Source organism: Hesperophylax consimilis, chromosome 22 (assembly GCF_061612785.1).
Source record: "Hesperophylax consimilis isolate HC1 chromosome 22, BYU_Hcon_1.0, whole genome shotgun sequence".
Lineage (NCBI taxonomy): Eukaryota > Metazoa > Arthropoda > Insecta > Trichoptera > Limnephilidae > Hesperophylax > Hesperophylax consimilis.
In genome coordinates, this window is record NC_142857.1 from 25,406,432 (window position 1) to 25,433,594 (window position 27,163).

A 27,163-nucleotide genomic window follows, 5' to 3' on the forward strand; every position below is an offset into this window, starting at 1 on the left:
TCTATGATTTTTCACAATATTAAGATTTCGTCAAAATATTTCAAACATCAAGATTTTTTAAATAATTAAATTACATTTATAATCTACGTTTTATTCTATCAAGCGCTCTGATTTATATATAATTTAATATTTTAAATATAAATCTAAAACATTGTTAGATTTTAAGCAAACGTATTACACATTATAAGAATGATAGATTCAATTTTAAACATATTAAATTTTAATTCGTGGAACCGAATATAAAATTATTATGTTATGAGAACGATGGTTTTAGCAATTTTCCTATATGATTTTAGAGTAATTAATTTTTTTTTATATAAATATTTTTATTCTAATAGATGATTCTTAATATTACGAACGGTAGGATATTGCGGACTATGCGATTAAATGCATTTATTTTACAATCATGACAATGTGCTTTATTTGTGCTTCCAAATAATTAATTTAATAATAATTAAGAAGTAATATTTTTTCAAAAAAGGGTGCCACTTTGAAATGCTAAAATACAGACAATTAAGAAAAAGCATACAATTTTTTGATAATGAATGTATAATTTAATCGACAGAAGTTAGCTAGAAATGAATATACCGCAAAAACGATAGTTAGATAGTTAGATTGGGTAGTTTTAAAAACCATCACATATGATGACGATCACCGCCATTTTGATTATTTTAAAACTTGAACCGTCCCCGTTAAACATAAACTGTCGACCCTTCTCACCTTTTGATCAAATTGGGATTAGCTATGAAAATAATCTATCAAATGCGAGGTAATTTTAACACCATAAAAATTAAAAATTAATATTCATTGTTCCAAAAATTTTTATTGAATAAAAGTCAAAATAAAATGATGTAATTAGTTTTCTTCAAGTTATTCATACTATACAAAAACATGCCGTCGAAATATAACAATAGTGAATTGAATTGATAGCATCCACGACGAGGTGTGATTTAATAAATATTTCAAAATGATATTGCACTAAAATGAAAGTACCGAACTAGAAGAAAAATCTATTCACATTGAAAACAAAATGGCTTAATAATGGTAACTTAAAAAAAATGAAGACAAATATTTAAACAAAAAAATATTGAATTTAAAATATGCTGTAGAAAATATTTACTATTTAGACGATAGTTCGACTAAATTACTGTAAGAAATTTTTTATTTAAATTACATGGAAAGAAAAATACTTCATTTAATTAGCAATCATTATAATCGGCCCCTTAGGGTCAAAAAAACGTATCTCATTTTTCTCTACTTTACAGGAGAGCAAGAAAACACAGTTCTCAATTAATCAGTGTTGTGTACTTTTAAACAAACGAAACATATTAATAATTTCTTCTCATTTAGTTAAAGGATGGTATTGTGTGCTTCTGAACCATCTTTTACATATAAAATAGTAATTCATTTTACCATCCGTAACTCAGAATCGATAAAAAATTGAGTTACGTTTTTTTTACTCTAAAGGGCCGTATTATTAATTACTAGCGCAAACCCATGACAAATCACGGGATAATCTGAAATCTTGACAAATCAGTACATACCGCACGGAGAAATTAATAAATAACTTAATAAATAAGCAATACTTATTTTTTGACCGTCAGTAATTTAGTTGAAATATTGATTTTGTTAATGATGTGTCCAAATAGTAAATATTTAACCATGCTGTATTTTTAAAGCTAAAAATGCCGCTTTTTGTCAGTTTTTTTTTTTAAATATAAAAAACACATTTTAATAATAAATTACTGTAGCTAATTCAAAATAATATATAGGGTGAATTGAAATATTATTTTAAAAAGTAAATATTTCGAAGTTTTGTCAATATTTACAGCGGGCTCAATACATTTACTTGTATCATACATCTTATAACATAAATAGGACAAATTAATTAATAACTTATCAGTCTTCTATTGCAGTTGGTAAGTGAAAAATAAATAAGCAACACAAAAGGGAAATCAGGTTCAATTCGCATGTGTTTTTGGCATCGTACCGGTTTCTGTCCGTCTATAAAGCAATGTGGACCTTGAATATAATTATTTCTGAATGCATTTCAATATATTTTTTCAAGCCAACTAGTTCACGAAACCATTACTATTTAGAGAATTAAGCAGAGGAATTTTAATCATATTATTTGGCAGTTAAAAGACGGTCTCATTACCTTCAATTCTACTAATCTAAGGGGGTATTTGAGATGTCCACTTGCAAAACCTGCGCTCTGGAAATTTCTGCTGGTTCTAATACATTAATAAAGTGCTTAAAAAATAAATTATTAATACTTTTCGCTAAATATCAAAGGAATAGCATAAAAGTACTTTATTTTTTTTAAATATTAAACTAGCTGCCGTGTACCCGGCGTCGCTAGGGTTATTTTTAAGATATACAATTCAGTATTATTTGTTAACGAAAATATTTTTTTACGACTAGATTTCAAAAACACTGACTTTTCTCTACTTTTTATAAATATAATATCCATGTATTATTTATACAAAACCTTTCAGAAGAAAATCTCTAAATTATAGTGAAAACCCCATTAAAATGCGTTGCGTAGTTTAGAAGAACTACGCGCACAAACAGACAGACGCGGATACGCGAAGTGTTCCAAACAGCTTTTCGTGTCATCTACAGATTTCCGAAAAATTCCAGTGTGGGTTTTGCAAGTCGAGGTCATTTCCACTATCCTCTTGAAATATTATCCATAGGGTAACGTATGTTTTAGATTTATTTATTTATAATACCTATGAATAGTAGCTATGCATTGGAAACTTAGCCGAATTTTCTACCTATTCGTTGATTTAATTAATATACGTTATCCTATGGATAAGCTATCAGGAGGATGTTGAAATACCTCGCAAGTTTGACAGTAAATTATTAGAAAAAGAATTTTAATAAATAGCACAAAAAAATAATTATGGGTAGTGACTTTGCATTTATGTAGAGACCCCTTAAGGCGATGCACTACGTCGTGTAATATTTTAAATCGAGCCGTTTTCGATAACACCCCTTATGAAGACGGCGATAAGGTTTAAATTCCCGCTTAACACCATCCGCCTGTTTTGATTTATGTAAGAAAAAAACATAGCCAAAAAGTGCCTTTGATTTTATTTTGTGGAAGTTCAGGCATAAATATATATTTTTTTCAAATAATTTTATAAATAACTTAATTTGCCACATTGCACAATAAAATCATAACCGAAAATGGGTTCGTAAGTAGGAAATTTTGAACTTTAAAGCAGTTTTCATAGGCCTTATACATTATTTTTTTCTGGGCTTATAAAAATACTTATCTAAAAAATACTCGATTATTTCAAAGGTATGTATTCTACTCGCATTAATTAATTAAAGCATCTGAAATATTTCTAAGCGACCAAATTTTCAAACCAAAAACACATGATTTTGCATTACTATGTAGTGCATCGCCTTAAGGCTATACTGTGATATGGGGATGGCGGAATAATAGTCAAATTAACACAATATATTACACCGAATGATAGCCACCGGACAATCAGGCAAAAGTACTGTATAATATACATATAGGTTCATTAGGTTAGCTGCCTGTTTACTGACCTTTAAATGTTTAGATTTGATTGACACGAAGTTAATAAAAATCAACAATTATTACGTAATTTTGATTAATTTTATAAGTTCTTCAAGTGTTAGGAGAAATACACTTTTTGTATAAAGCATATTTTCAGATAATGAATAAATAAAAATAAATTAGAAGACCTACTCAAAATGAGGTTAGTATGTCATTTGGTCATTAGTCAATCGACCACGATGAATGACATTTAAAATAAGATGAGGATTAAATAAATTGATTTTCGTGTCACAATCGATAAATTTCAAGAATTAAAACATTAAGAAATTTTCAGATTCAAAATTAAAATGCACCCACTTTGAAATTGAACATAATATAAAATGAATGATTTTATTTACTTAATTCTATTGGTAACTAAAGCATTTTAACAGAGATATGGCATCATACCAATGATTTACATAGTTTACAAGAAAACCATTCGTTTTCGTTGAAATCATTAAACATTCCTAGCTCAGAACATTATTGTAAAAAATATTCTAAATGAACTTATCAATAATCCAAGTTTACGTTGATAAATAACAATGTCAATTAATGAATATTTGTTTCAAAAATTAAATAGTGTTACGTTATGAATGTAATAAATCGATTTGATTACATCATTGTAGCTTGTATTAAAATAACATTGTTAAGACGACCTAATATCACTGTTTTCATCCTGCTCCAAATATCAAGATGGACTGTAGCAATGAAACACAAATTACTTGGAAATCACGTTGACTTAAATAAAGTTCCTGGTCTGCAGCAACTTTAAAATACCTAATTCATAGAGAGGCAATCATAATAATAAACTAAAGACATAGTATCACAGATTAAATGAGTTAGAGAGAGCTCGGTCACCTGATGTCCTTGGCTACCTGACTACTTTCAACATTGTCTATGGAGCCGATCACGACACTCTCCAAACAGTTCTTGGTCGGCACACTTTCCAAGGAGTTTCTTCTGAATATCGTATCAGGATCTGTCGGTAACGATGACTCTTGGAAGAACTTGCACCTCTGGGACTTGCGGCCCCATATCCTGGACTGCGCCCTCACTCTCTTCAGTATCGACTTCCCCGGTGGACATCCCAACAAGTCTGGAACGTGCTTACCGCGAGCTTCGCTTTCCGCCGCAAAAGCTCGCAGAAGTTTCCAGGCTTTGTGTGATGAATTCCTAGAAGCTCTCCAGCTTCTTTCAGTGCTCAATGATGAAGCTCTCCTCAAAGGTGCTGGAAGAGGACTCATATCTTCCGAAGACCTCCTGCAGCAAAGTCTGCACAGTTCTTCTTTTATCCTCGTGCTGCGATATGCAAACACAAATGGAGAGATCGTGGCGCCGAAGAACAGAGCCCAAACTCCCACGAGACCTATTGCGGGAATCACTTGAAGGAGTGCGGCCGGGAGTTGAGTGCCGAGAGCCAGGAATATAACTAAAGAACTAATGCGAGCTGCTCTCGATTCTTCTTTGTACTTGAAGAGGGAAGCGTTTGAGATGCGACAGCGGAGGGAAGTCATGTAGGAAGAGGCGCATCTTGGGGGCGGGGAAGGAGCCCTGCAATCACTGGAACCAAAATTAGGGCTCGATCTGACTGTCTTCAATCCAGGAGAAGACAGAGTCTGCGTTATCTTATAAATGTCGTCATGGGATAATCCTTTTCTCTCATTCTCGTGGGTGAGCTTCAAGCAGAGAGGGGTCGGGAAGGGCCTATTCACATCCAACAAAACGCTTCTTAGAGAGCGAGCCAAAGCGGGTTCGTACAGCGTAGGGGGCTCTACAACAGGGGCACCTTCGCTGCTCTCGCTTCCAACAGATTTCTTATCGCAGCTCATCAAAAGGCCGACGTTTTCTTCTCCAATCTTAGCGTCTTGTTTAGAGGAGCGGTCGATCTTCATGGACATGAGGGGCGGTGGGGGCGCGGGCGGTTTTGCACTCTTATGTGCGGCAACCGAGATCTTTACGTACATCCAGCAAATGGCCAATAAAGACGCCGCTATCAAGATTATGAACAGAGTGGCATTGACGATTCTAGGGACATCGTACGTATCAGAATCGGCGTCTTGTTTTTTGCAGAAGTTCCAGACGCTGGGTCTGGTTGAAGGAACGATGGCAGTTGTAACGGCGAAGATCAGAATGATTGACCAGTGGATGATGACTGCAACGAGGAACTTGACGTTGCTGACTTTGGAGTGGTAGTGCAGAGGGTCTGTGACGGCCATGAACTGGTCTCCAGCGATGAGCAAGACAGCCAGGGGGGCTGCCATGGTGGCGAGGGCGGTAAACCCTTCAGCCACGGCGCAGCCCAAGGATCCAGGGTGCTCCTCCACCAGAGGGTTGATCAGGATCAAACTCCCAAGTGATAGGCAGCTGATCACGTTTCCAGCCAAAAGATTCATCACAAATCTGCGGAAAGAGAAAAAATATATATTAGCAACGAAATACAAACAGGAATCTTGCTAATAAAACCTCTATTATAACCAGTGACATAAATACAAAGACGACTTATGTTCAGATTAAACAAAAAAAAATAGAACATTCCAGTTTATAGATGCAAAGCGTAACAAAATACATAATAAAAGAATAGCTAATGTGAATAGATGAAGTAGCTATATATTTATAACAGCCTAGCATGGAACGGAACGCATCAGAAAGGGATAGCCATTGAATTAATATGTGTGTGCGGGTGACACAGCTATATTATTATGAACGCCCGTCGTTTCTGTATGCAGGCGGTGGCCCACTGATGGGCGAGCATGTAGCAAAAAGCCTTGTGAATAATAGTATTTATCGAAATAATAAGTGATTTTTGAGTACGTACGAATGAAAACAAACTCTATCATATTTGATTTTTGTTCAAGAATGATTAGTGCATCTCTCAAAAGTACAGAACGGTATTTGTTTTCACAAAAAAGAGCCTAGAACGACAGGTAACTGGTGACAGCTTGTCTAACCATCTCAAGTATGTCCACTGGACCTAGTTCGATGAAAACACGCGGGTTATCAGTAATCTATCTTCTCTTTTAATTCACCCATGACTATAACCCCTCTGATGGGTCGTGAAAGTGTGCGACGTCACAACCAAGCCAATAGAGGTGTGCTGTTCAGTGAGGTGTATCTAAAACTCAACCAAAAATACAAGTTTAAACTTGTTGAATAACGAAAACCTTGTTTTTTGCGTCGATGACGCAAATATCCACTTTTAGTATTTAGTTAAAATATTTGATTATACAATCAAATAAACTAATTCCGGGAAATTTCTGATTGGAATTCTTATATTCGCTCTCTGAAATTAGAGATAAGTCAACTCAGAAAAAAATTTGTACCTTTTGAATATATACATATATTATAGAATTAAAAATGCATGAATCAAAGATGAATGAATCTAACGTTGGTATATTATATCTCAAACACAATTGAAGAAATGGATTACTTAGTTACTCGAATTCTAAAAGGAAAATTTTCATTTGGCAAACAGAGCATTTCATCTGCGTTCAAAAACAGAATTTAATTTTATTTGAAATTGAAGGTTAACCAGGAATATTTGATGACATCTCTAGATCTAGATCCGGGAAGTTAAAAGGATAATACCGAGAGTATTTTTGAGCGGTGAAATATATTCTTTCAGAATAGAGACTGAGGCTTTGCTTGAAGTGACTTTAGCCATGTTTTTCTTCTTCCCCATCTCTTTCTCCTCAACCATGGCATAGTCCCACTATTACACCCAGTTGAAAAATCTTGCGTGGAATTCATTTAAAATGCAATTTATACATGGTGTCCAGTAACTCGTAGTACAAGCGGGAAACTGGTGAATATATCACATTCGATTTTGCAATATAACTTTTTTGTTTTTAGTTATTTTTTTCGAGTAAATCAAATCTGATGTTGGAATTATTTATGTGAAATTAAAAAAAAATGTTGCTAGAAGGTTAATATCAGCATAGTTCCATTACCTTTTTTGATCCTTTTGTTGCTAAAAAAATAAAAAAAATAAAAATCAGATCAGAAAAGATCAGATCGATTTTTTTTGTGATCTCTGTGTGATGTAGATTAACCAGCAAAGTCCCGCATAGACTACGAGTTTCCGGACACCGTGTAAATGATAAAGAATTGAATACCATTATTAGAAATATTATAAAGTGTATGTATTAAAGGCACGCACAGTTTTTCCATTGTAGTGATATATAAATATTGTGATTTGTCTGACAGAAGAATGTGGAATATTTCCAAGTTTGTAAATCCTATAAATTACCTCTGATACACAGATTATCTTGCAAGAATTGAGCCATTTATAGTTTGACGAAGGTAAACTGACAAGAGATTAAAATTGTATTATTTAATCCTACACGACATGTTATCATAAAATATACATTACGCATATTAAATAATACAGAATAGTTCCCGGAGTTGCACGTGATTCAGAACGTTTTCAAGTAATAAAAATAAACCCGTAAAAGATATTTTTTAAATACATATTTTTTTTATTCGATTGAGGATTGAAACTTCCTCCCCCAGGGACTGGAGTCATCAAAGCTAATAACTAAGCCAAATTCCAATTGGATTGACTTATTAATTCAAATAAACTGCTGTCATTTTTTTATTATTTATTAATTATAATGTCATCAAAATTCAGATTCGTGTGTGTAGATGAGAGCCACCAAAGGTTGATAGAATGCATTGTCATCGACAACGAGTTTATCTGCAGAGTTTTAGCTCGATCAGATGTCCGGAAGTGGGTTCATATCCACTTTCAAAAATCCACTTCATTAATTAATTCATTCAAGATAACAAAGTCTTTGTCGATCTCAGATGTAACTCTTAGAATTAATTAATAACAAGCCAAAAATGTGTATATTCTTGGTATACCTTATATTTTAGGTAATAGGCATTATAATCGCTTGACAAACGGACTCTAGAAACGTTCGATTTCAAGCACAAAACTGGTTTTTATTTATTTTGTAAATAATTTTATAAGAAAGCAAAAAAGTTAATCAAGTCAAACTGTCACAGATAATCTTAGCTATAATACTGTGTTTTTAAAAGTTGTTTCCTTTATGCGTTTATACATTATTATCGAATTTTAAAAAAAAAATTGTTAATATTTATATTTTATGTCGAGTAATTTATTTTTTATTTGGACTACTCAAGCGAAACGATAGGAAAACCTTCAATTTATCTTAAGCATATTTTTAGTAATCATAATGTTCACCAATTCGTTATAAAGATGAATCAAAATAGTGATTTGGCATTAAGCTTCGCCTTCGTTCATAGATGGCGTACAAGTACAATAATGGATTGAATCACCGATATGATATTGTATTTTTATGCCTCTCTTGAAGAATTGAGTTTTTATACCGACAAAACTATTTATTCATTTTTTATTAAAACACAAATAACTTAGTTTACATCACTTTATTTCGATACAAAATCTGAACATGTTTCGTGAACCAAGTTCACATCATCAGGAGCACAAGTATACTAAAGTTATAATTAAAATTAGGTCTAGAAAGAAGAGGTAGAAGGAGTAGGGAGGGGTAAGAGTGGGGGAGGGTTCAAAGTAGGAATTAAAATGTCATTAGACGGGAAAGACCGGGTAATTGGGAAAATATTTAAAATGGGGTTTATAAAATTTTTTTGTTTATTAATAATATCTGCTTTCATATTCACGTGTTTTCTTATTTCTAAGATTTCAAAATTATTGATTTGAGATACCTTGTAACCAGAATGTAGTATTTTAAAACCTGAATTAATATCGAAAGTATGGTCGTTATTTAATAAATGATCCGCAAATTCTGATTCACCGTTTCCCTAGTGTTCCAATAGAAGAAAGTAGAATATAATATAATATAATATAATATAATAGAAAGTAGAATCCCTAGTGTTCCAATAGAAGAAAGTAAAACCATCATCAATAATTTGTTAAATTCATCTAACTTACAGAAAGACCTTATCCATGACCTTATTTTATTTTTCGAAGTTATTTTTAAACAAAATTATTTTCAATTTAACAATACAATTTTTAAACAAAAAGATGGCTTGGCCATGGGAAACAGTACGAGTCCTTTGATTGCAGATATTTTTATTAATAATTTAGAAAATAAGATTTTTAATAGCGGTGCCTTGTTACTTAAAAATGTATATTGTTGGAAGAGATATGTGGACGACATTTTTTGCATTTGGTTAGGAACAGAAAGACAATTGAACATGTTCTTAAACTTTTTAAATAAAATACATAAAAATATTCAATTTACATTAGAAATAGGTATAGATAAGAGTTTAAATTTCTTAGATTTAAATTTAACAATAAAAGGTAATAAAATAGATTTCAATATTTTCCGTAAAGATACGTACACTAATATTATCATACATAATTCATCAAATCATCCCTTTTCTCAAAAAGTCGCAGCTTTCCATTCTATGCTTAATAGATTAATTTCGATTCCTTTGTCGGATCCTAATTATACCTCAGAATTAAATATCATAAAACAAATAGCATCTAATAACGGCTATCCTTATAAATTGATAGTTGAAATACTAAATAAAAAAATTAAACATAAACTCTTTAAACTTTATATTTATCCTATTTATAAAGATACAAACAAACAATGGCGTAGAATTCTATTTGTAGATAATGATACTTCCAAAATTATAAATTAAAACATGCCCTTCACTATTCAACCGGCATTTTATACGGATAACAAATTTAAAAAATATATTCTTAATAATAAAGATATTGATAGTCAAACTAAAAAATCAGGTGTTTATAAACTCAACTGTAATGACTGTAATTCCTTTTATATAGGAAAAACTAATAGAAACTTTGAGATTAGAATTAAAGAACATCTTAGGGCTTTAAAGGGAAACTGTGAATCAGAATTTGCGGATCATTTATTAAATAACGACCATACTTTCGATATTAATTCAGGTTTTAAAATACTACATTCTGGTTACAAGGTATCTCAAATCAATAATTTTGAAATCTTAGAAATAAGAAAACACGTGAATATGAAAGCAGATATTATTAATAAACAAAAAATTTTTATAAACCCCATTTTAAATATTTTCCCAATTACCCGGTCTTTCCCATCTAATGACATTTTAATTCCTACTTTGAATAACCCTCCCCCACTCTTACCCCTCCCTACTCCTTCTACCTCTTCTTTCTAGACCTAATTTTAATTATAACTTTAGTATACTTGTGCTTCTGATGATGTGAACTTGGTTCACGAAACATGTTGAGATTTTGTATCGAAATAAAGTGATGTAAACTAAGTTATTTGTGTTTTAATAAAAAATAAATAGTGCCATCACAAAGTGAAAAGCAGTTAGAAGAAGTTTTCTTCGAAAAACTATTTATTCATGTTCATATTCCGTATGTACGGGCGCAAACAAATAATTCGTCGTAATATTTTAAGCATAACTTGCAAAACGTGTTTACATTAATTCTTTGGTAACCATCAATTTATTCCCTAAATCCGAGTGTGAAGCGCTTAGCAACAACATTTTCTACCTACAGTTTGGCAACCACAACTCAGCAGGCACAAAGCCAAACCCTGACTATATTATTCATCAATTAATTATAAGAGATTATCATTATATTGTATTATTCTAACGGAATTTGCCTTTAACTCGTGTGCCTTGTGTTTCGTATCCTATGTTGTATAATACGCCTTCATTATTGAAGAAGAAGAAGCCGTACAATTATTAGAACCTATAGTATACTGCTAACTAAGAAGATATTATTAATAAATCTAAAACCGATCAAGACACAGTAAATAAAAAGTTAACAGTAACAAATGCCAGGACAACGCCTATAACCACTCGGTCATCAAGGAGAAGCTTAATGCCAAATCACTATTTTGATTAATCTTTATAACGAATTGGTGTACATTATGAATACCAAAAATATGCTTTAGATAAATTGAAGGTTTTCCTATCGTTTCGCTTGAGTAGAATACAAATAAAATACAAAAATTACTCAATAAAAAATATAAATGTAAACTAGTAAAGAAAATATTTTTTCAATAGAAATGTATGAACGCGTAAAGGAAACAACTTTAAAAAAATTCAGTATTATTATTATTATTATTATTAAGATTATCTGTGACAGTTTCACTTGATTAACTTTTTTGCTTTTTTATAAAATTATTTACAAAATAAATAAAATCAGTTTTGTGCTTGAAATCGAACGTTTCTAGACTATGTTTGTCAAGCGATTTTAATGCCTATTACCAACAATATAAGGGATACCAAGAATATACACATTTTTGGCTTGTAGCTTCCTCTTAATGATCGAATATCACCCATCTTTGTTACACTTTCATAGTGTTAAACTGTCTTTCATTCTTTCTACAGGTCCTGCCCAGCGTTCCAGTTTTATGAGTCTTGTTGTTTAGGTCTCTCCTAACAATGTGTGTAGCACATTGTCTCTTTGTATCCTATCTTCTATCTAATAACGTCTGCAAACATAACTTAATAGGTGGATTGATCTAGAACATCCCGCTGTATTATGTGTCAATTGTCAATCTGCATTTTGTTAGCGACGACGCCTTGTAGGCTAATTACGTGACAATGCAAATTTTGTCAGCGTTAAATTGGTCAAATAGCTTTATGACATAACTGGGAACAGAGAACCGCATGCCGTAGACTCGTGGAAGCCTGATGCTTGAAGCCTGATACGTGAGAATGATATGATCGTGATTCCTGGCCCCATAGCACGAACACATCGATAATGTCAGTAACTTATCATCGTCCCCGAAGATGACTGCAGATCGCCAACAAACCAACAACGGTTCAAAACGACCAAATAAGCAAATTTAGTCGACATAATCTGTAGTTTGTTTGTTGGCGATCTGCTGTCGTGGTCGGGAATGATGACAAGTTATTGACATAATCGATAAAACCGTTATCTATATGTTCGTGCTAGGGGGGTCAGGGTACATAGCACGATCGATCGACTAAGGATTGATCAATGTAGATAACTTGTCATTGTTGCTGAGCACGACTGCAGATTACTAACGTACAAACAACAGTTCACGTTGAATAAAATAAAAACACGTTGTAGTGAACTGTTGTTTGTTCGTTAGCGGTCTGCAGTCGAGCTCGGGAACGATGACAAGTTATCGACATTATCGATTAATCGATTATCGATCAACCGTGCAAGGTCCCTGGTCATATTAAATGACATCTTCACTGACGTCAAATATCTTCATAATTTCCTATTTAATAAGAGTATTTTCAGATGACTACATCATCTCCATCATGAATAAGCTTTGAATAATACATTAATTTGTCAGAACCATATTTTTTCAATATTTTTGATTTAGAGCAAAAACCACTTTGTTAGAGACAATTTGTAAAAATACCATGATGCATACGTGATCATTTAAATTGGGGATTAGAAAATTAACGCACAGACGAAAAAAAATGTGAAAATTTCTTTCCACCGTGACATGAAGACTTGACAACGGTCTTGGGTATTCAGAGAGATTTTTTTTTCAGACAATACCCACATTAATTTTATAATTAATAATATAATTAAAACACACCATGATAGTAAACTGAAACGGAGTGTACATTCAAGAAGGATGTAAATTCGTATATATTCAATAAATATTAATGTAATACTTTATTCAATTTTATTGTAATAACTTTAGTGTGGTAGGTACATTATTTTTGCGTGTTAGAGTTTTTAATGAAGGATTTTTTTATTTTTTATAAATGATATATTTAATTGATCGAGAACATACAGAGCTGGAAAAACCCTGCAGCCTGCCTACACAGATCTGTCACCTTTAAATTAATAAAGTGGGCGTTTAAAAGTAATTGAAACTTGTGAATTTATCAACGCAAATGGAATATCCCAATGACGAAAAAGTTGTCCAACGAATCACCCATTTAAAAAATAGAATGCACTGACCAAAAGTAGTCCAACGAATCACGCGTTTAAAATTTAGAATGCACTGACTAAAATTTGTCCAACGAATCACGCGTTTAAAATATAGAATGCATTGTCCAAACAAAAGCTGTCCAACGAATTACCCATTTAAAATATAGAATGCACTGACCAAAAGCTGTCCAACGAATCACGCGTTTAAAATTTAGAATGCACTGACCAAAAGTAGTCCAACGAATCACGCGTTTAAAATTTAGAATGCACTGACCGAACGTTGTCCAACGAATCAAGCGTTTAAAATATAGAATTCACTGACCAAAAGTTGTCCAACGAATCACGCGTTTAAAATTTAGAATGCACTGACCAAAAGTAGTCCAACGAATCACGCGTTTAAAATTTAGAATGCACTGACCAAAAGTAGTCCAACGAATCACGCGTTTAAAATTTAGAATGCACTGACCAAAAGTAGTCCAACGAATCACGCGTTTAAAATTTAGAATGCACTGACCGAACGTTTTCCAACGAATCAAGCGTTTAAAATATAGAATTCACTGACCAAAAGTTGTCCAACGAATCACGCGTTTAAAATTTAGAATGCACTGACCAAAAGTAGTCCACGAATCACGCGTTTAAAATTTAGAATGCACTGACCAAAAGTAGTCCAACGAATGACGCGTTTAAAATTTAGAATGCACTGACCAAAAGTAGTCCAACGAATTACGCGTTTAAAATTTAGAATGCACTGACCGAACGTTGTCCAACGAATCAAGCGTTTAAAATATAGAATTCACTGACCAAAAGTTGTCCAACGAATCACGCGTTTAAAATTTAGAATGCACTGACCAAAAGTAGTCCAACGAATCACGCGTTTAAAATTTAGAATGCACTGACCAAAAGTAGTCCAACGAATCACGCGTTTAAAATTTAGAATGCACTGACCAAAAGTAGTCCAACGAATCACGCGTTTAAAATTTAGAATGCACTGACCGAACGTTGTCCAACGAATCAAGCGTTTAAAATATAGAATTCACTGACCAATAGTTGTCCAACGAATCACGCGTTTAAAATTTAGAATGCACTGACCAAAAGTAGTCCAACGAATCACGCGTTTAAAATTTAGAATGCACTGACCAAAAGTAGTCCAACGAATCACGCGTTTAAAATTTAGAATGCACTGACCAAAAGTAGTCCAACGAATCACGCGTTTAAAATTTAGAATGCACTGACCGAACGTTGTCCAACGAATCAAGCGTTTAAAATATAGAATTCACTGACCAAAAGTTGTCCAACGAATCACGCGTTTAAAATTTAGAATGCACTGACCAAAAGTAGTCCAACGAATCACGCGTTTAAAATTTAGAATGCACTGACCAAAAGTAGTCCAACGAATCACGCGTTTAAAATTTAGAATGCACTGACCAAAAGTAGTCCAACGAATCACGCGTTTAAAATTTAGAATGCACTGACCAAAAGTAGTCCAACGAATCACGCGTTTAAAATTTAGAATGAGCTGACCAAAAGTAGTCCAACGAATCACGCGTTTAAAATTTAGAATGCACTGACCAAAAGTAGTCCAACGAATCACGCGTTTAAAATTTAGAATGCACTGACCAAAAGTAGTCCAACGAATCACGCGTTTAAAATTTAGAATGCACTGACCAAAAGTAGTCCAACGAATCACGCGTTTAAAATTTAGAATGCACTGACCGAACGTTGTCCAACGAATCAAGCGTTTAAAATATAGAATTCACTGACCAAAAGTTGTCCAACGAATCACCCATTTAAAATATAGAATGGAACTGACCAAAAATTATACTATTTATATCGACCATCGAATATATTCTCGAGGCATGTTTTTTAAGTGAATATCGCATAAAAGTCCCAACTGCTCTCGACTGTCCGAAGTCAGAGGGACTATAGCAGCCCATACAGAAATATATTAGATATTTAATATCACAGACCCGACGTAATCGTGATTAATATTTAATTAAATGTGCTTCACACACGGCAGGTGTTAGTCAGCACTAGACAAGAGGGCTCCATAGCACTTTTAATTGCTTAACCTGCATATTAATTCAATCAATAAAGAGAACAGAAAATAGAAAAACACAAGAAATGCCATGTGGGCGTGTTTTGTGATCCAAAAGTCTGACCATTATTTGCTTATATTTAAAACAGAGAACTGTGCTTCAACATCATTGTCAAATTCAAATGGGATCGCGATATACGAGGTCAGGCAAGTTTAAGAGAGATAGAGCGCGTGCTAATTGGGTTAGAACAAAAGATAAAAATCAACTTTTTAATGTATCTTTTAAAACTTTAAAACCAGAAATTGGAGTCGAAAACTTAACCAACTTCGCAAAATGTCGATCGGGTAGGACCAACATTTATTTCGCATATTGACTGCGCATATGAAATGCACATATATCCGTATGTGTGTAAAGTTGACAGAATGCATTGCCATCAACTACGAGTGTATCTGCCGGGTTCGAACGTCGGGAAGTGTGTTAATTTCCGTTTTCAAGATTTGCATCACTTAATTATCAAAAACAAATTTATATTCAAGATTTTTATTATTTTCCAAAACAAAATAAGAACAATTAAACAAACAATTGTCAATCGTACAGTTAAACGCTCATTCCGCTGCGTCAATGGCATAACATGCGCTCAATCAAAGTGTAAAATACCCATCATTCTCCCGTCAATGGTAAGTCGCAAAAATGTAAATCGCTTCAATTGTCTATCTGACAGTATTATTTATCTTAATAACTGTACAGTTTTTGATTGTTCTAAACGGAAGTGGCGCCCTCTGTTATTTGAAAGTAGAACCGTTGAAGTTTTCAAACCAGTGTTAGTTAGCAATATACGTCAATCGAATATTGGTTTCCGTTCAAATATACATGGAAAGGATTTCCAGTGTGTATTATCACTTCAGTGATATAATTATAAACAACATACGAACATACTAAATATGAAACATATGCACTTATAACAACTACATTATATTATGATTAATAAGTCACACACCAGGAACTTCACGTGCGTTTATTTATTACGTATTGTCTATGTCTAACCGAGATAATGAACTATGACGTTTAGCATTTTCAGTTTACACTCTAATAATCATCGCCCTGGTGAGAGAGATCACCACTCAGAATCGAAGCGTTGCTTATAACAGCTTTTCAATGGAAAGCCATTTAAATGGTCGACCGGTTGCGGATGTTTAAATGGTCGACTGGTTGCGGAAGTTTAAATGGTCGACCGGTTGCGGACGAGTCATTTCTTCATAAAAAGAAGGATTTAATCCAAAATTGTAAAGTCAGTAGTTAAAACAAAACGTTTCTTGCAATAAATCTATTTTCAATTTAAATCAAGTCTGCCCGGGTCAGGAGTCTTAGTAACTTTACACCACTGCCTTTAAGGCCCCGTAGTAAGCGTTCAAACACGGTTTCAAAGGGAGATAAGTAAATACGAACGTTAGAAGGAGTGAAATAGAGCAAAAATCTCTCGACAAATTCTTTGGTTACATTTAAAGATACACTGTGATTTTTTTCATGCCTATAACACATAAAATAACAGAACAAAACGTTTTTTTAATAATTTTCAGAGTTTATTTTGCGATTTTAGTTTTATTGTGGGAATTTCATATAATTAACGTTTCGGCGTAACAAATGTATGGAAATTATCTTAAAATATTCCTTTTTTTTACTTAAAAACTTAAATAGTTAACGAGAAACTTGATAAATCGATAGAAATCGGGTATGCAAAAGCACAATTACAGCAAATCCATCTAAGAATAGTTGGCGAGCATTGGTCATTGCGTGAACCAGGAACTGGGCTTCTGATTCCATTTGTCACGCGACTGTTTGTACTGAACTTGCCGTGACAAAGTAACAAGTATGGAAAATCTGGATTACTTTGCACCACTTTTGGTGCAATAAAAAAACAACATTTTCCGTAAAAAAAAATACCACAAGAAAAAGGTTATCCTGTATTTATCATTGTTTTATTTCTCAGTGAAAACCCTTGGGAAAGTGGGGCAAAGTTTAGCACTTGGTTTCAACACAATTAATACAACTATTTATGTGGGGGGAGATGGTAAAAGATGGATTAAAGTTAAATTTTTTATCAAAGTTAAGTTTAATGGTTAAAATAACCCAAACTGGCAACCTAAAAACCCATTTTTTGCAAATCTACTTAAGTCCCCGATATAAGCATAGACTTAGACTTGGCACAATTCGACAACTTTACCCATAAAAATAACTATTAATCTGTTAGAAATTAATTTTTCCACCACCGATCATCAATATTCAAACCACCCAAGCGTTACTTTCTTGCCTTTGTTCGATCCGATTACATAATGAAAGAAAATGATTTAAAATGGTGCAAAGTTATCCAAAATGGCGTAAAGTTACACTTAGTGGTGCAAAGTTACCCATAGTGGGCAAAGTAACCATTTAAGGTGCAAAGTAAGCACTTTACCATTTATGCTTATGCTATATGCGCCCCCAATTAGGCGGGGCCAGGGGCAAACTAGTCCCACCCAGCGCCCGTGACCCCGGCCAGGGTCAGCACGGGGGCATGTTTAGCATCATTACTTATTTAGGTCCCTACCTGTTTACTGCCCATTAGTTAATTCAAACGAATCGAAAACCGTCGAAACTATACACGACATTAATTATTCTGAACATAATAAAATCACAGAATTATTTTTAATTTTATTTGCAAAAAACAAATAGTTATTACTAAACAAAAAGAACGCTAAATTACATCAAATTAGTCGAAAAATCACGGAATAGTCTGAATTCTGGACAAAATAGTTCAAATTTTGGAAACGTCCGTAATTGAAATAATTTTCTTTAAAAAACGAATTATTATTTAGGTAGGTACTTATTTTGTAGCTTGTTTGAATTCTTCAAACAATCAGTGATTTTTAAAAAATACGCTTAAAGTCAAAGTAAATTTTAGTTCATTGAACGAGATTTCACTAAATTGCTATTTTTTACTAATTCTCGACATGTATAGGGTTTTCCAATGAGAGGTGTTATGTGTATTTAATTCCGGCCATAAAATATTTTTTTTATGGCTGGAATTGGATGGTATTGATCTGGACAACGTTTACTTTCAACAAGACGGCGCTACGTGCCACACAAGCAACGAAACCATTGATCTTTTACGGGAAAAGTTTCTGGACCGTGTTATCTCTCGAAGAGGTGATCACGATTGGCCACCGAGATCTTGTGGTTTAACACCTTGCGACTTCTTCCTTTGGGGCCACGTGAAAGAGAAGGTCTACGCCAACAGCCAAGCGTCGATTCAAGACCTCAAAGATGGAATTCGTGAGGCTATCGAGGACATAAGGCAGCCACGCAGCGATTTGGTTATGGAAAATTTCATGAAAAGGATATGGTCCTGTAGGCGTGGTCGTGGTGGTCATTTGACTGATGTTATTTTTCACTATTAACGACATACCTTCCTCTTTATAATGAAATAAACATTCGATCATTTATATTAAAAAATGGCATTTTTCTTTGAATATCAAAATAACACCTCTTATTCGAAAACCATGTAAATATTTTTTTAAATTTATTAAGAATAAACGTCGCCCAGTATCTTTGTACATTTGCGGGTAAGAGAGGACTGCGGACGGGTGTGCCAAACTAGTTCGAATTTTTTTTTGAAACATTAGATACTAACGGTGTGCGCAAATACATTCAAAAGTGTCCTATTTAAAATGGTTTGCCTGTACTAAACAATTGGAAATAGCAAAACGGTATTACGCGTATTTATAATGCATGTTTCAAAACTTCGTAGCTTGTGATGGAAATGAGAGTGCACATTTCGTGACGCTAGAGCACAAGCAGTACAGGCAGTGGAAGAATAAGTTTTCTAATGTCGTTATTTAAATAAAGAACTTACTCAAGGCGAAGTTTAATGCTAAATCACTATTTTGATTAATCATTATAACGAATTGGTGTATATTATGATTACTAAAAATATGCTTCAGATAAATTAAAGGTTTCCATATCGTTTCGTTTGAGTAGAATACAAATAAAATAATAAATTACTTAATAAAAAATATAAATGTAAACTACTAAAAAATTTTTTTTTTTCAATAGAAATGTATGAACGCATAAAGGAAACAACTTTTTAAAAATCTGTATTATAGCTAAGATTATCTTTGATAGTTTCACTTGATTAACTTTTTTGCTTTCTTATAAAATTATTTACAAAATAAATAAAAACCAGTTTTGTGCTTGAAATCGAACGTTTCTAGACTCCGTTTGTTAAGCGATTTTAATGCCTGTTACCTACAATATAAGGTATACCAAGAATATACACATTTTTGGGTTGTAACTTCCTCTTAAGCATGGCACGCTATTTACCTGGGTGTCTAAAAATAAACACCACAAAAATATCATATCCACTATAAATGCATAAAATAAAAACGTATTTAGTAATTAAACATAAAAATAAGAATAAAAATAAGAATAAAAACCGTCTTAAAGAATTTGAAAAGATCAAATAGTGGTTGGCGTATTTTTACTTATTTATAAATATTTATGGGACCGTATTTTTGGAACATACGTGACTGAAATATGATGGAATATTTTATCGATTACCAGGGCCTTACTAGAGTATAAATTACAAATTAAATAAAGTAATGATATTGTTTAGATGGGAGTGAAGAAAGCCCCGATGATAGCGAACCTCCGATAAGAGAGGTCATCAGAAATCGTGTGCTCATTGAACGTATTATATAAGTTTTAAGTAATATTTATTACAGCATTTTCACAACTCATTACTCTAACTTTCAACCAATTTAAAACTTTTCCCTAGCGCCATTGTTTCCTTATTCGCTTTTTAATCCTAAACTGTGTTTTCCCGCCAATATTTCAACTGTCAAAACCATTTTGTTTAGTACATTTGAAAAATGGAACACGTTTAACATTTCAAGAAAATCTGCCAAGAACCTACGTCAATTTCCTAGAGAATAATTTAAAAATGGAACAATTCAAATATTGAGGAAAATATACTAAGAAAGTACCTACACCAAAATAAATAGTACGAATATTGGCTGCATTGTCTGCGTAGGTACTGAATTAATTTTAGAAATGCCAGCCAAATTAATATGCAATATTCTTTACTTGGTTTTAAAGCACGTTTATGCAAAATATTGTATTAACCGTTATGTTGCTAAGAACACAACAAAGTATATATTGAACTACACAAATATAATCAGATATTATATTCACGCTAAGCCTTAAAAAAACATATAAAAACCACGTAGGTAAAAATGGCATTTTTATTGAGTGTAATAAAATTGATTCTATTAAAAACCAAATGATATCATTTTCGAGCAGAATTATTTTGCTGGCCGCCGCGTGAGAAAAACCAATTTAGAGATGCTAATTTATACTCGTAAAGTTTGATTCTTTCAATCAGATATTATTCCGTTTTTAGACACGTATCATAAATTGATTAAATGATTGAATAAGATTTATGGCCTATGTGGGCAGACATGGGGTTATTGCTATTACTGAGCTCACTCACATGACTATAAGGAATTTATTTTATTACTAGCGCAGATCCGTGAAAAATCACGGGTTATTATAATTGTAGGATTTGTAAAGCTGAAAGTATTTATAAAATATTTGCCTATCAAATAAATTATTAGAGAGAAAATCAGACATTTACCTCTAGAATTAACAGATTTAGATCTGTCAAAAATTTTATCAAAAGAAACACACATTTCATTTTATATAGAATTATTATTGAAGTAAAATAATTATGGTACCTGCTTACTTTATCGTTCCAATTTTAAAAATTAAAAGTTGATTGAACGTGAATAATTTTACGCATTACGCAGGAATATTTCACATCACGCACATAACCACATACAACAGAAATTAGTATGTTTGATAATGAGGAGGGTAGTAATAATATCTTTCTTTGTTTTCCATTCAAAAATTCTACATTTTTGTTATTTTGTATCATCTCATATAGATAATTATTTACAAAAATAAAATTGGATTGACTGAGGATTGAATATTCCTACACAGGGAACTGCAAACGACAACTATACCAACCATTGACTGAGGATTGAATATTCCTACCCAGGGAAATGCATACGACAACTATACCAACCATCGACTGAGGATTGAATATTCCTACCCAGAGAACTGCAAACGACAACTATACCAACCATTGACTGAGGATTGTAGATTGTATATTCCTACCCAGGGAACTGCAAACGACAACTATACCAACCATTTTTTTCAATTAATTCTTATTTATTATCTATCTTAAAATAATTGGTTGATTTAAAAAAAATAATAAAAATACATTTTTAGGAGGTTCAAGTTTTGGTCCAAGGAGGTTTTGGTCCAATACAAAGGGCCGCGCGTCGCACATATTTTTGCACATCTGATTCACTTACGTCGTTAAGATTCTGGCTTTATTTAAGGCTATTGTCTCGTCTTAAAATCAATATTAATATTACTTGACAGTCAACACTTTTTTCAATCGCCTAAAAATAAATAATTTATTACCCACTTAATTGATTTGCTCCTTGTGTACACAATGTCCCATTTTTTTCAGTGTCACGTACGCCTTTAAACTAAACTTAAAATACTTATTTAAATGTCAAAGATCACCTATTATTGTATTATTCGTTCTGTTGACAGTTGGCCACTTTTTATGCGTGTACCCGGAGTTGGTCGGGGCTTATTAATGGTTTGGGGTAAAGTTTTGAGGTTGTGAATTCTAGTGCACTTGTCAATTAGGTGCATTTTAAAAGTTCAAATACTATTATTGTATTATAATAAGTGTTTGTTTCTTGTCGTCCTCAGGCGTCCTGGACTTCAACCATTCACTCGTATGCATCATTTTATTATCAACAAATCCGCATTTTTTCTGTTAAAAAAGTACATTTTTAATATTATTATTTTACATAATTTACAGAATATAACATATTTTTTTTTATTTGATTAACGCCTCCCTAATTGAGAATAACTCGTGTTTAGAAAGGGAATGTTGTTTTTAGTTTTTAACATTAATTCATTTTGAGAATAGTTTTTTTTATAATTTATTTATTTATTGGACAATTTGTATAGCGCCGCTTTTGTGAGATATCACCTCAGGGGCGCTTTACAGTTGATGCAGGTATTACAAAAATATAAATATTACAAAAATAAGTGAAATTAAGTTAAATAAAATGAAGTACATGAACAGGTGATGAAGTAAAGGAACATGTGACCCGAAGATAGAAGATGGAGACTCTGCAGCAAGAATCCTAGGTGGTGAGGAAACTGGACCAGCTGCTGCAGCGAGAGAGTCCACCGCGTCCACCAACAGTAACAGCATGAGGTTTGCCATCCGTCCAGGTATGTGTCTGCTGCTAATAAAGCGCTGACACAATATCCTCTCACAGATACCAGACCTTGGCAGCACCGCTGTGACGTTCGGCGAAGATAGAGAATTGAGACTCTGCAGCAAGAATCCTAATATCGACTATAATTCTATAATATCGACTTTAAATCTCATTCTAGTGTAGAAATAAAAGTTAAGTCTTCCTCGGGCGTCCCCGACTTTTTCTACAAGCCAACATACTCTCTAATCACTCCTGCAACTAATAAGAACAAACTATGAAAATTTCCGCGAAATTGGCCCAGTAGTTTTGAATTCCATAGGACACAAACAAAGAAGCATTCATTTGTATAACAATGCAACTTCTAACTGCAAATATGGAATTTGATAGAGTTTTCACTATCATTTAGAGAATTTCTTCCACAAGGTTTATATATATACTACACGAATATTATATTTATTGAAAGTAGAGAAAAGTCCAGAAACGCCCGATAACGTCAGCTAGAATTGTATAAATGATAAGTTTATGTTAGGTTAAGGCGATGCAATACGTAGTAATGCAAAATCATGTGTTTTTGGTTTGAAAATTTGGTCGCCTAGAAATGTTTCAGAAGCTTTAATTAAATACTGCGAGTAGAAATACTTACAATTAACGCAAAAAAAACAGTTTATATACCATTCACAATAAATAAATTCAAAACTAACCCCAACATTCATATAATAATACACAACAAAAAATGTAACAAAGATGTTTGTAATGAATCATGTACCATACTAAACCAAACAACTGAAATAAAATACCTCGGTGTAATTGTAGACCAACATATGAAATGGAACAGACACATATGTGAACTTGTTAAACGCATTAGAAAATGTATCTATATATTCATTAGATTAAGAAATGTTCTCAAGATAAACAACCTGAAAAAAGTCTATTACGCACTAGTCCAATCATTACTTCAGTATGGAATCATTGGGTGGGGAGGTGCATATGAAAAATTTTTAAGCTCTGTTAAAGTGGTACAAAAACTAATTATCAACGTAATTTTGAAAAAAAAACCAACTTTCTCTTCAGCATCATTGTTCAAAATTTTCGAAGTACCAAAAATTGAAGACCTCTATAAAAAAGATGCAATATTACAAATATATAAAGAAACTGTAGTAAAAAAACTTAAATTTAACTCATCCTTAAGGCATAATTTTAACATCCAAATTCCTCTATTTTCAACACAACAAATGCACAATAACTACATTTACAAAGGCATAATATATTTTAATAGTCTTTCCGAAGAAGTGAAAAAAATACCAGATTTTATTTTATTCAAAAAGAAGGTCAAATTTATCTTTAAAAAAAATTAATATCACCTATCAAATGTTATAACTTCAATTCATGTTTCAACCAAAATTAACGTCACAATCCTCTTTTAAGTTTATATTTATTGTACTGTAATAATGTTAATTACTGATATAAACATGAAATAATTGTCAAATAACTCCTACGCCAAGCTCAAGAGCTAGCACTCTTCATTGGAGTAGAAATTCAACAACATATGTTTTACACTATTACTTATTTTTAACTTATTTTATGTACAATGTAACAATGTTATAAGAATACATTTTGGTCTTTGAAATAATCGAGTATTTTTTAGATAAGTATTTTTATAAGCCCAGAAAAAAAATATGTAAAGATAATGTGGCAAATTAAGTTATTTATAAAATGATCGAAAAAATAATATTTATGCCTGAACATCCACAAAATAAAATAAAAGCCACTTTTTGGCCATGTTTTTTTCTTGCATAAATCAAAACAGGCGGATGGTGTTAAGCGGGAATTTAAACCTTATCGCCATCTACGTAAGGGTTGTTATTGATAGCGGCTCAATTTAAAATATTACACGACGTAGTGCATCGCCTTAAGTGGAAAACGTTTGTGCAAAAGAATTATCAAAAGAAAAATAAATTACAATAACGAGATACACGGACACGGGACGAGAAATTCTAAGCAAATTAGATTGCCAACAAGAAAAAAAACAAGCACCCAAAAATCTCTGATGTACCAGGCCGTTCAACTCTATAACAAAATCCCGAAGGAAATTGCTGTGATAGAAAATATTAATAAGTTCAAAAATGAATTAAGAAAATATGTCTATCTCAATTATTAATGTTGCTTTTTTGTGACTTTATTGAAATATTTAAAGAAAGATTATGTTTGCCAAACAATGTACATGTTTATATGTTTATAAAACTATTAGCACACACGAAGATGTGAGCTAACTTAAGATTAATAAATAAATAATAAATAAATGATGGAAGACTAAGCTAGCAGAATATTGAATCAGCAACACCTACTGCGAACCCGTCGTATTTGTTTACTCGGCTACTAAACGGTATGGAAGGTTAGTTTAGGTTACACGGACACAGCCGAGAAAGAAAGAATTCTATGAATAATTCACTCTTAGGTCAACATTTCTATAAACCGGTAGTATCGATTGAAAACCTTCGAATTAATCATTTTTCAATCAACAACCAGGCGTTTGAATTCGAACAAAGAACGACGATAATAATCATTGTTCGATTAAAGTCAGTTTAAATTTGAATAAAGAATAAACCGATCCACAATGACGGGAGCGCGTTTAATCAAATTAATTCAACGATGAAAGAGCAAACTACATTGCGTACTTCATTGATATAACTAAGTTAATTTAATTTAATTTAATTTGATAGAACAGTTCGTTTGTACGACTTGTACTCTTTTGTTCAACAGCTTAGCTGTGGGATCGTTTGTTGGATTATGTGTTACCCTCCACACAGCATCCCAAAATACGACAAAGACCCTGAAAAAACCTCAGGATATTGAAATATTAATATGTTAAAAAAGAATGAAAAACATTCTCAGATTGTTTTAATTAATCCTATACGAATATATAAGCGAAAAATGTTCTTTGCAGTGATGGAGCATTGAACTAGAAAAGTATTGAACCCGCGACGCCTGTATGAGGGGAACCCTATGCGTTGTTTCACTCGGCCACAGGTCAAAAAATAGAAAAAATGTCACTGAAAAAAAAATCCTTAAAGTGTAAAACGATCCGAAAGAAAACGACTGTCACCAATTTACATTAGGAACTTTCGACTCCTTCAATCAAACAATCCGATGAAATTTATTAGTTTTGTTGAAATACTGCAATTAAATGTGACTCGTCGAGATTAACCCTAAATACACATTTCAAATATAGAATTAAAATAATTTTATTACATAATTAGGTAGGTACTTTATTGCTTGCCTGAATCCTTGACACAATCGGTTCCAATTTTTAAAATGATACTAAAGTTGAAAACAAATCACGAGATCATTGAACCAGAGTTACAATCACTCACAGACAGACCCGCAACTGAAATTAGTATGTTTATGTTTATGTAATGTATGCCAAATGTAGCTGGTGCAAATGTGGTATAGAGGCTGAGTATTGTTGCAGCGGTGAAGGTCGTACTCAATAATGATACTTGATCTTCTACTGATATTTATTGGGGAGCTGCTTGTAACAAAAGAGGCACACAACTAACGTGCATCGCCTTTTATAAGATCTTGCAAGCATTCCATCTCGCTTGCACTCATCCGCATTCGTACAGACATCACAGTTACTATATATGAAAAATATATTCAATAAAAGTAAAAAAAAAATAACAATTTGATAATGCAATAAAGTTTCGGATTCTTCTAACCCTTCTAACCGATCTGTTGTCTGAGAACAGACTTTATTTATAGTCGAGTGTTATGAAACGTTTTTCATTTGGTTCATATTGCTGTGTTAAATAATGACCTGTCCACCAGTGGATATTGTAAACCTGTTGTATATTTGTGCAGACCCTCTAGACCAGCGTTGCCAGGTTAAAATATAAATACTCCTTAGCAAACTCATTAAAAATCCCTAGAAATGCCCAAAAATCTTTGAGTTTCTGGGGATTTTTGATAACCCGCGGCTCCGATTTATCCCTAGATTTATCCAAAATAATGCTTTTCTTTCTATGCTTGTAACTCCCTGTTTCTCATGCCCATTGATGCAAAAAAATCTCGCAGTTTAAACATTATTATGGAAGCAATTGAGATCCTCAAAAACTTCATTAGTATTAAAAGAGACGATGGGGCAAGCTTAAAAGTTCTTGGTATCCGGTACTTGATGGCTAAACCAAAACTAAACGCCGAAAACCATGAAAAAATTAAACGTTTTATATTGAAAATTCCGGCGACAAGAGGATTGGAGCACGAACCACGCTATCGCTTCTGCGTACAACAAATACTAGGTTAAATAGGTTACATATGTAACTATTTAACC

General features: G+C 32.8%; 1 protein-coding gene across 1 annotated transcript in view; it reads right to left on the reverse strand.

The window, feature by feature from the left end:
* Nucleotides 1–4,033: 4,033 nt before the first annotated feature.
* The window catches only part of LOC149413367 (uncharacterized), a 248,576-nt gene continuing 225,446 nt past the window's right edge, over nt 4,034–27,163 (reverse strand). Inside the window, exon 3 of the mRNA XM_089644869.1 lies at nt 4,034–5,974. Coding sequence (XP_089500995.1) covers nt 4,429–5,974 — 1,546 coding nt within the window. The 3' untranslated portion in view covers nt 4,034–4,428. The remainder of the gene's footprint in view (nt 5,975–27,163) is intronic.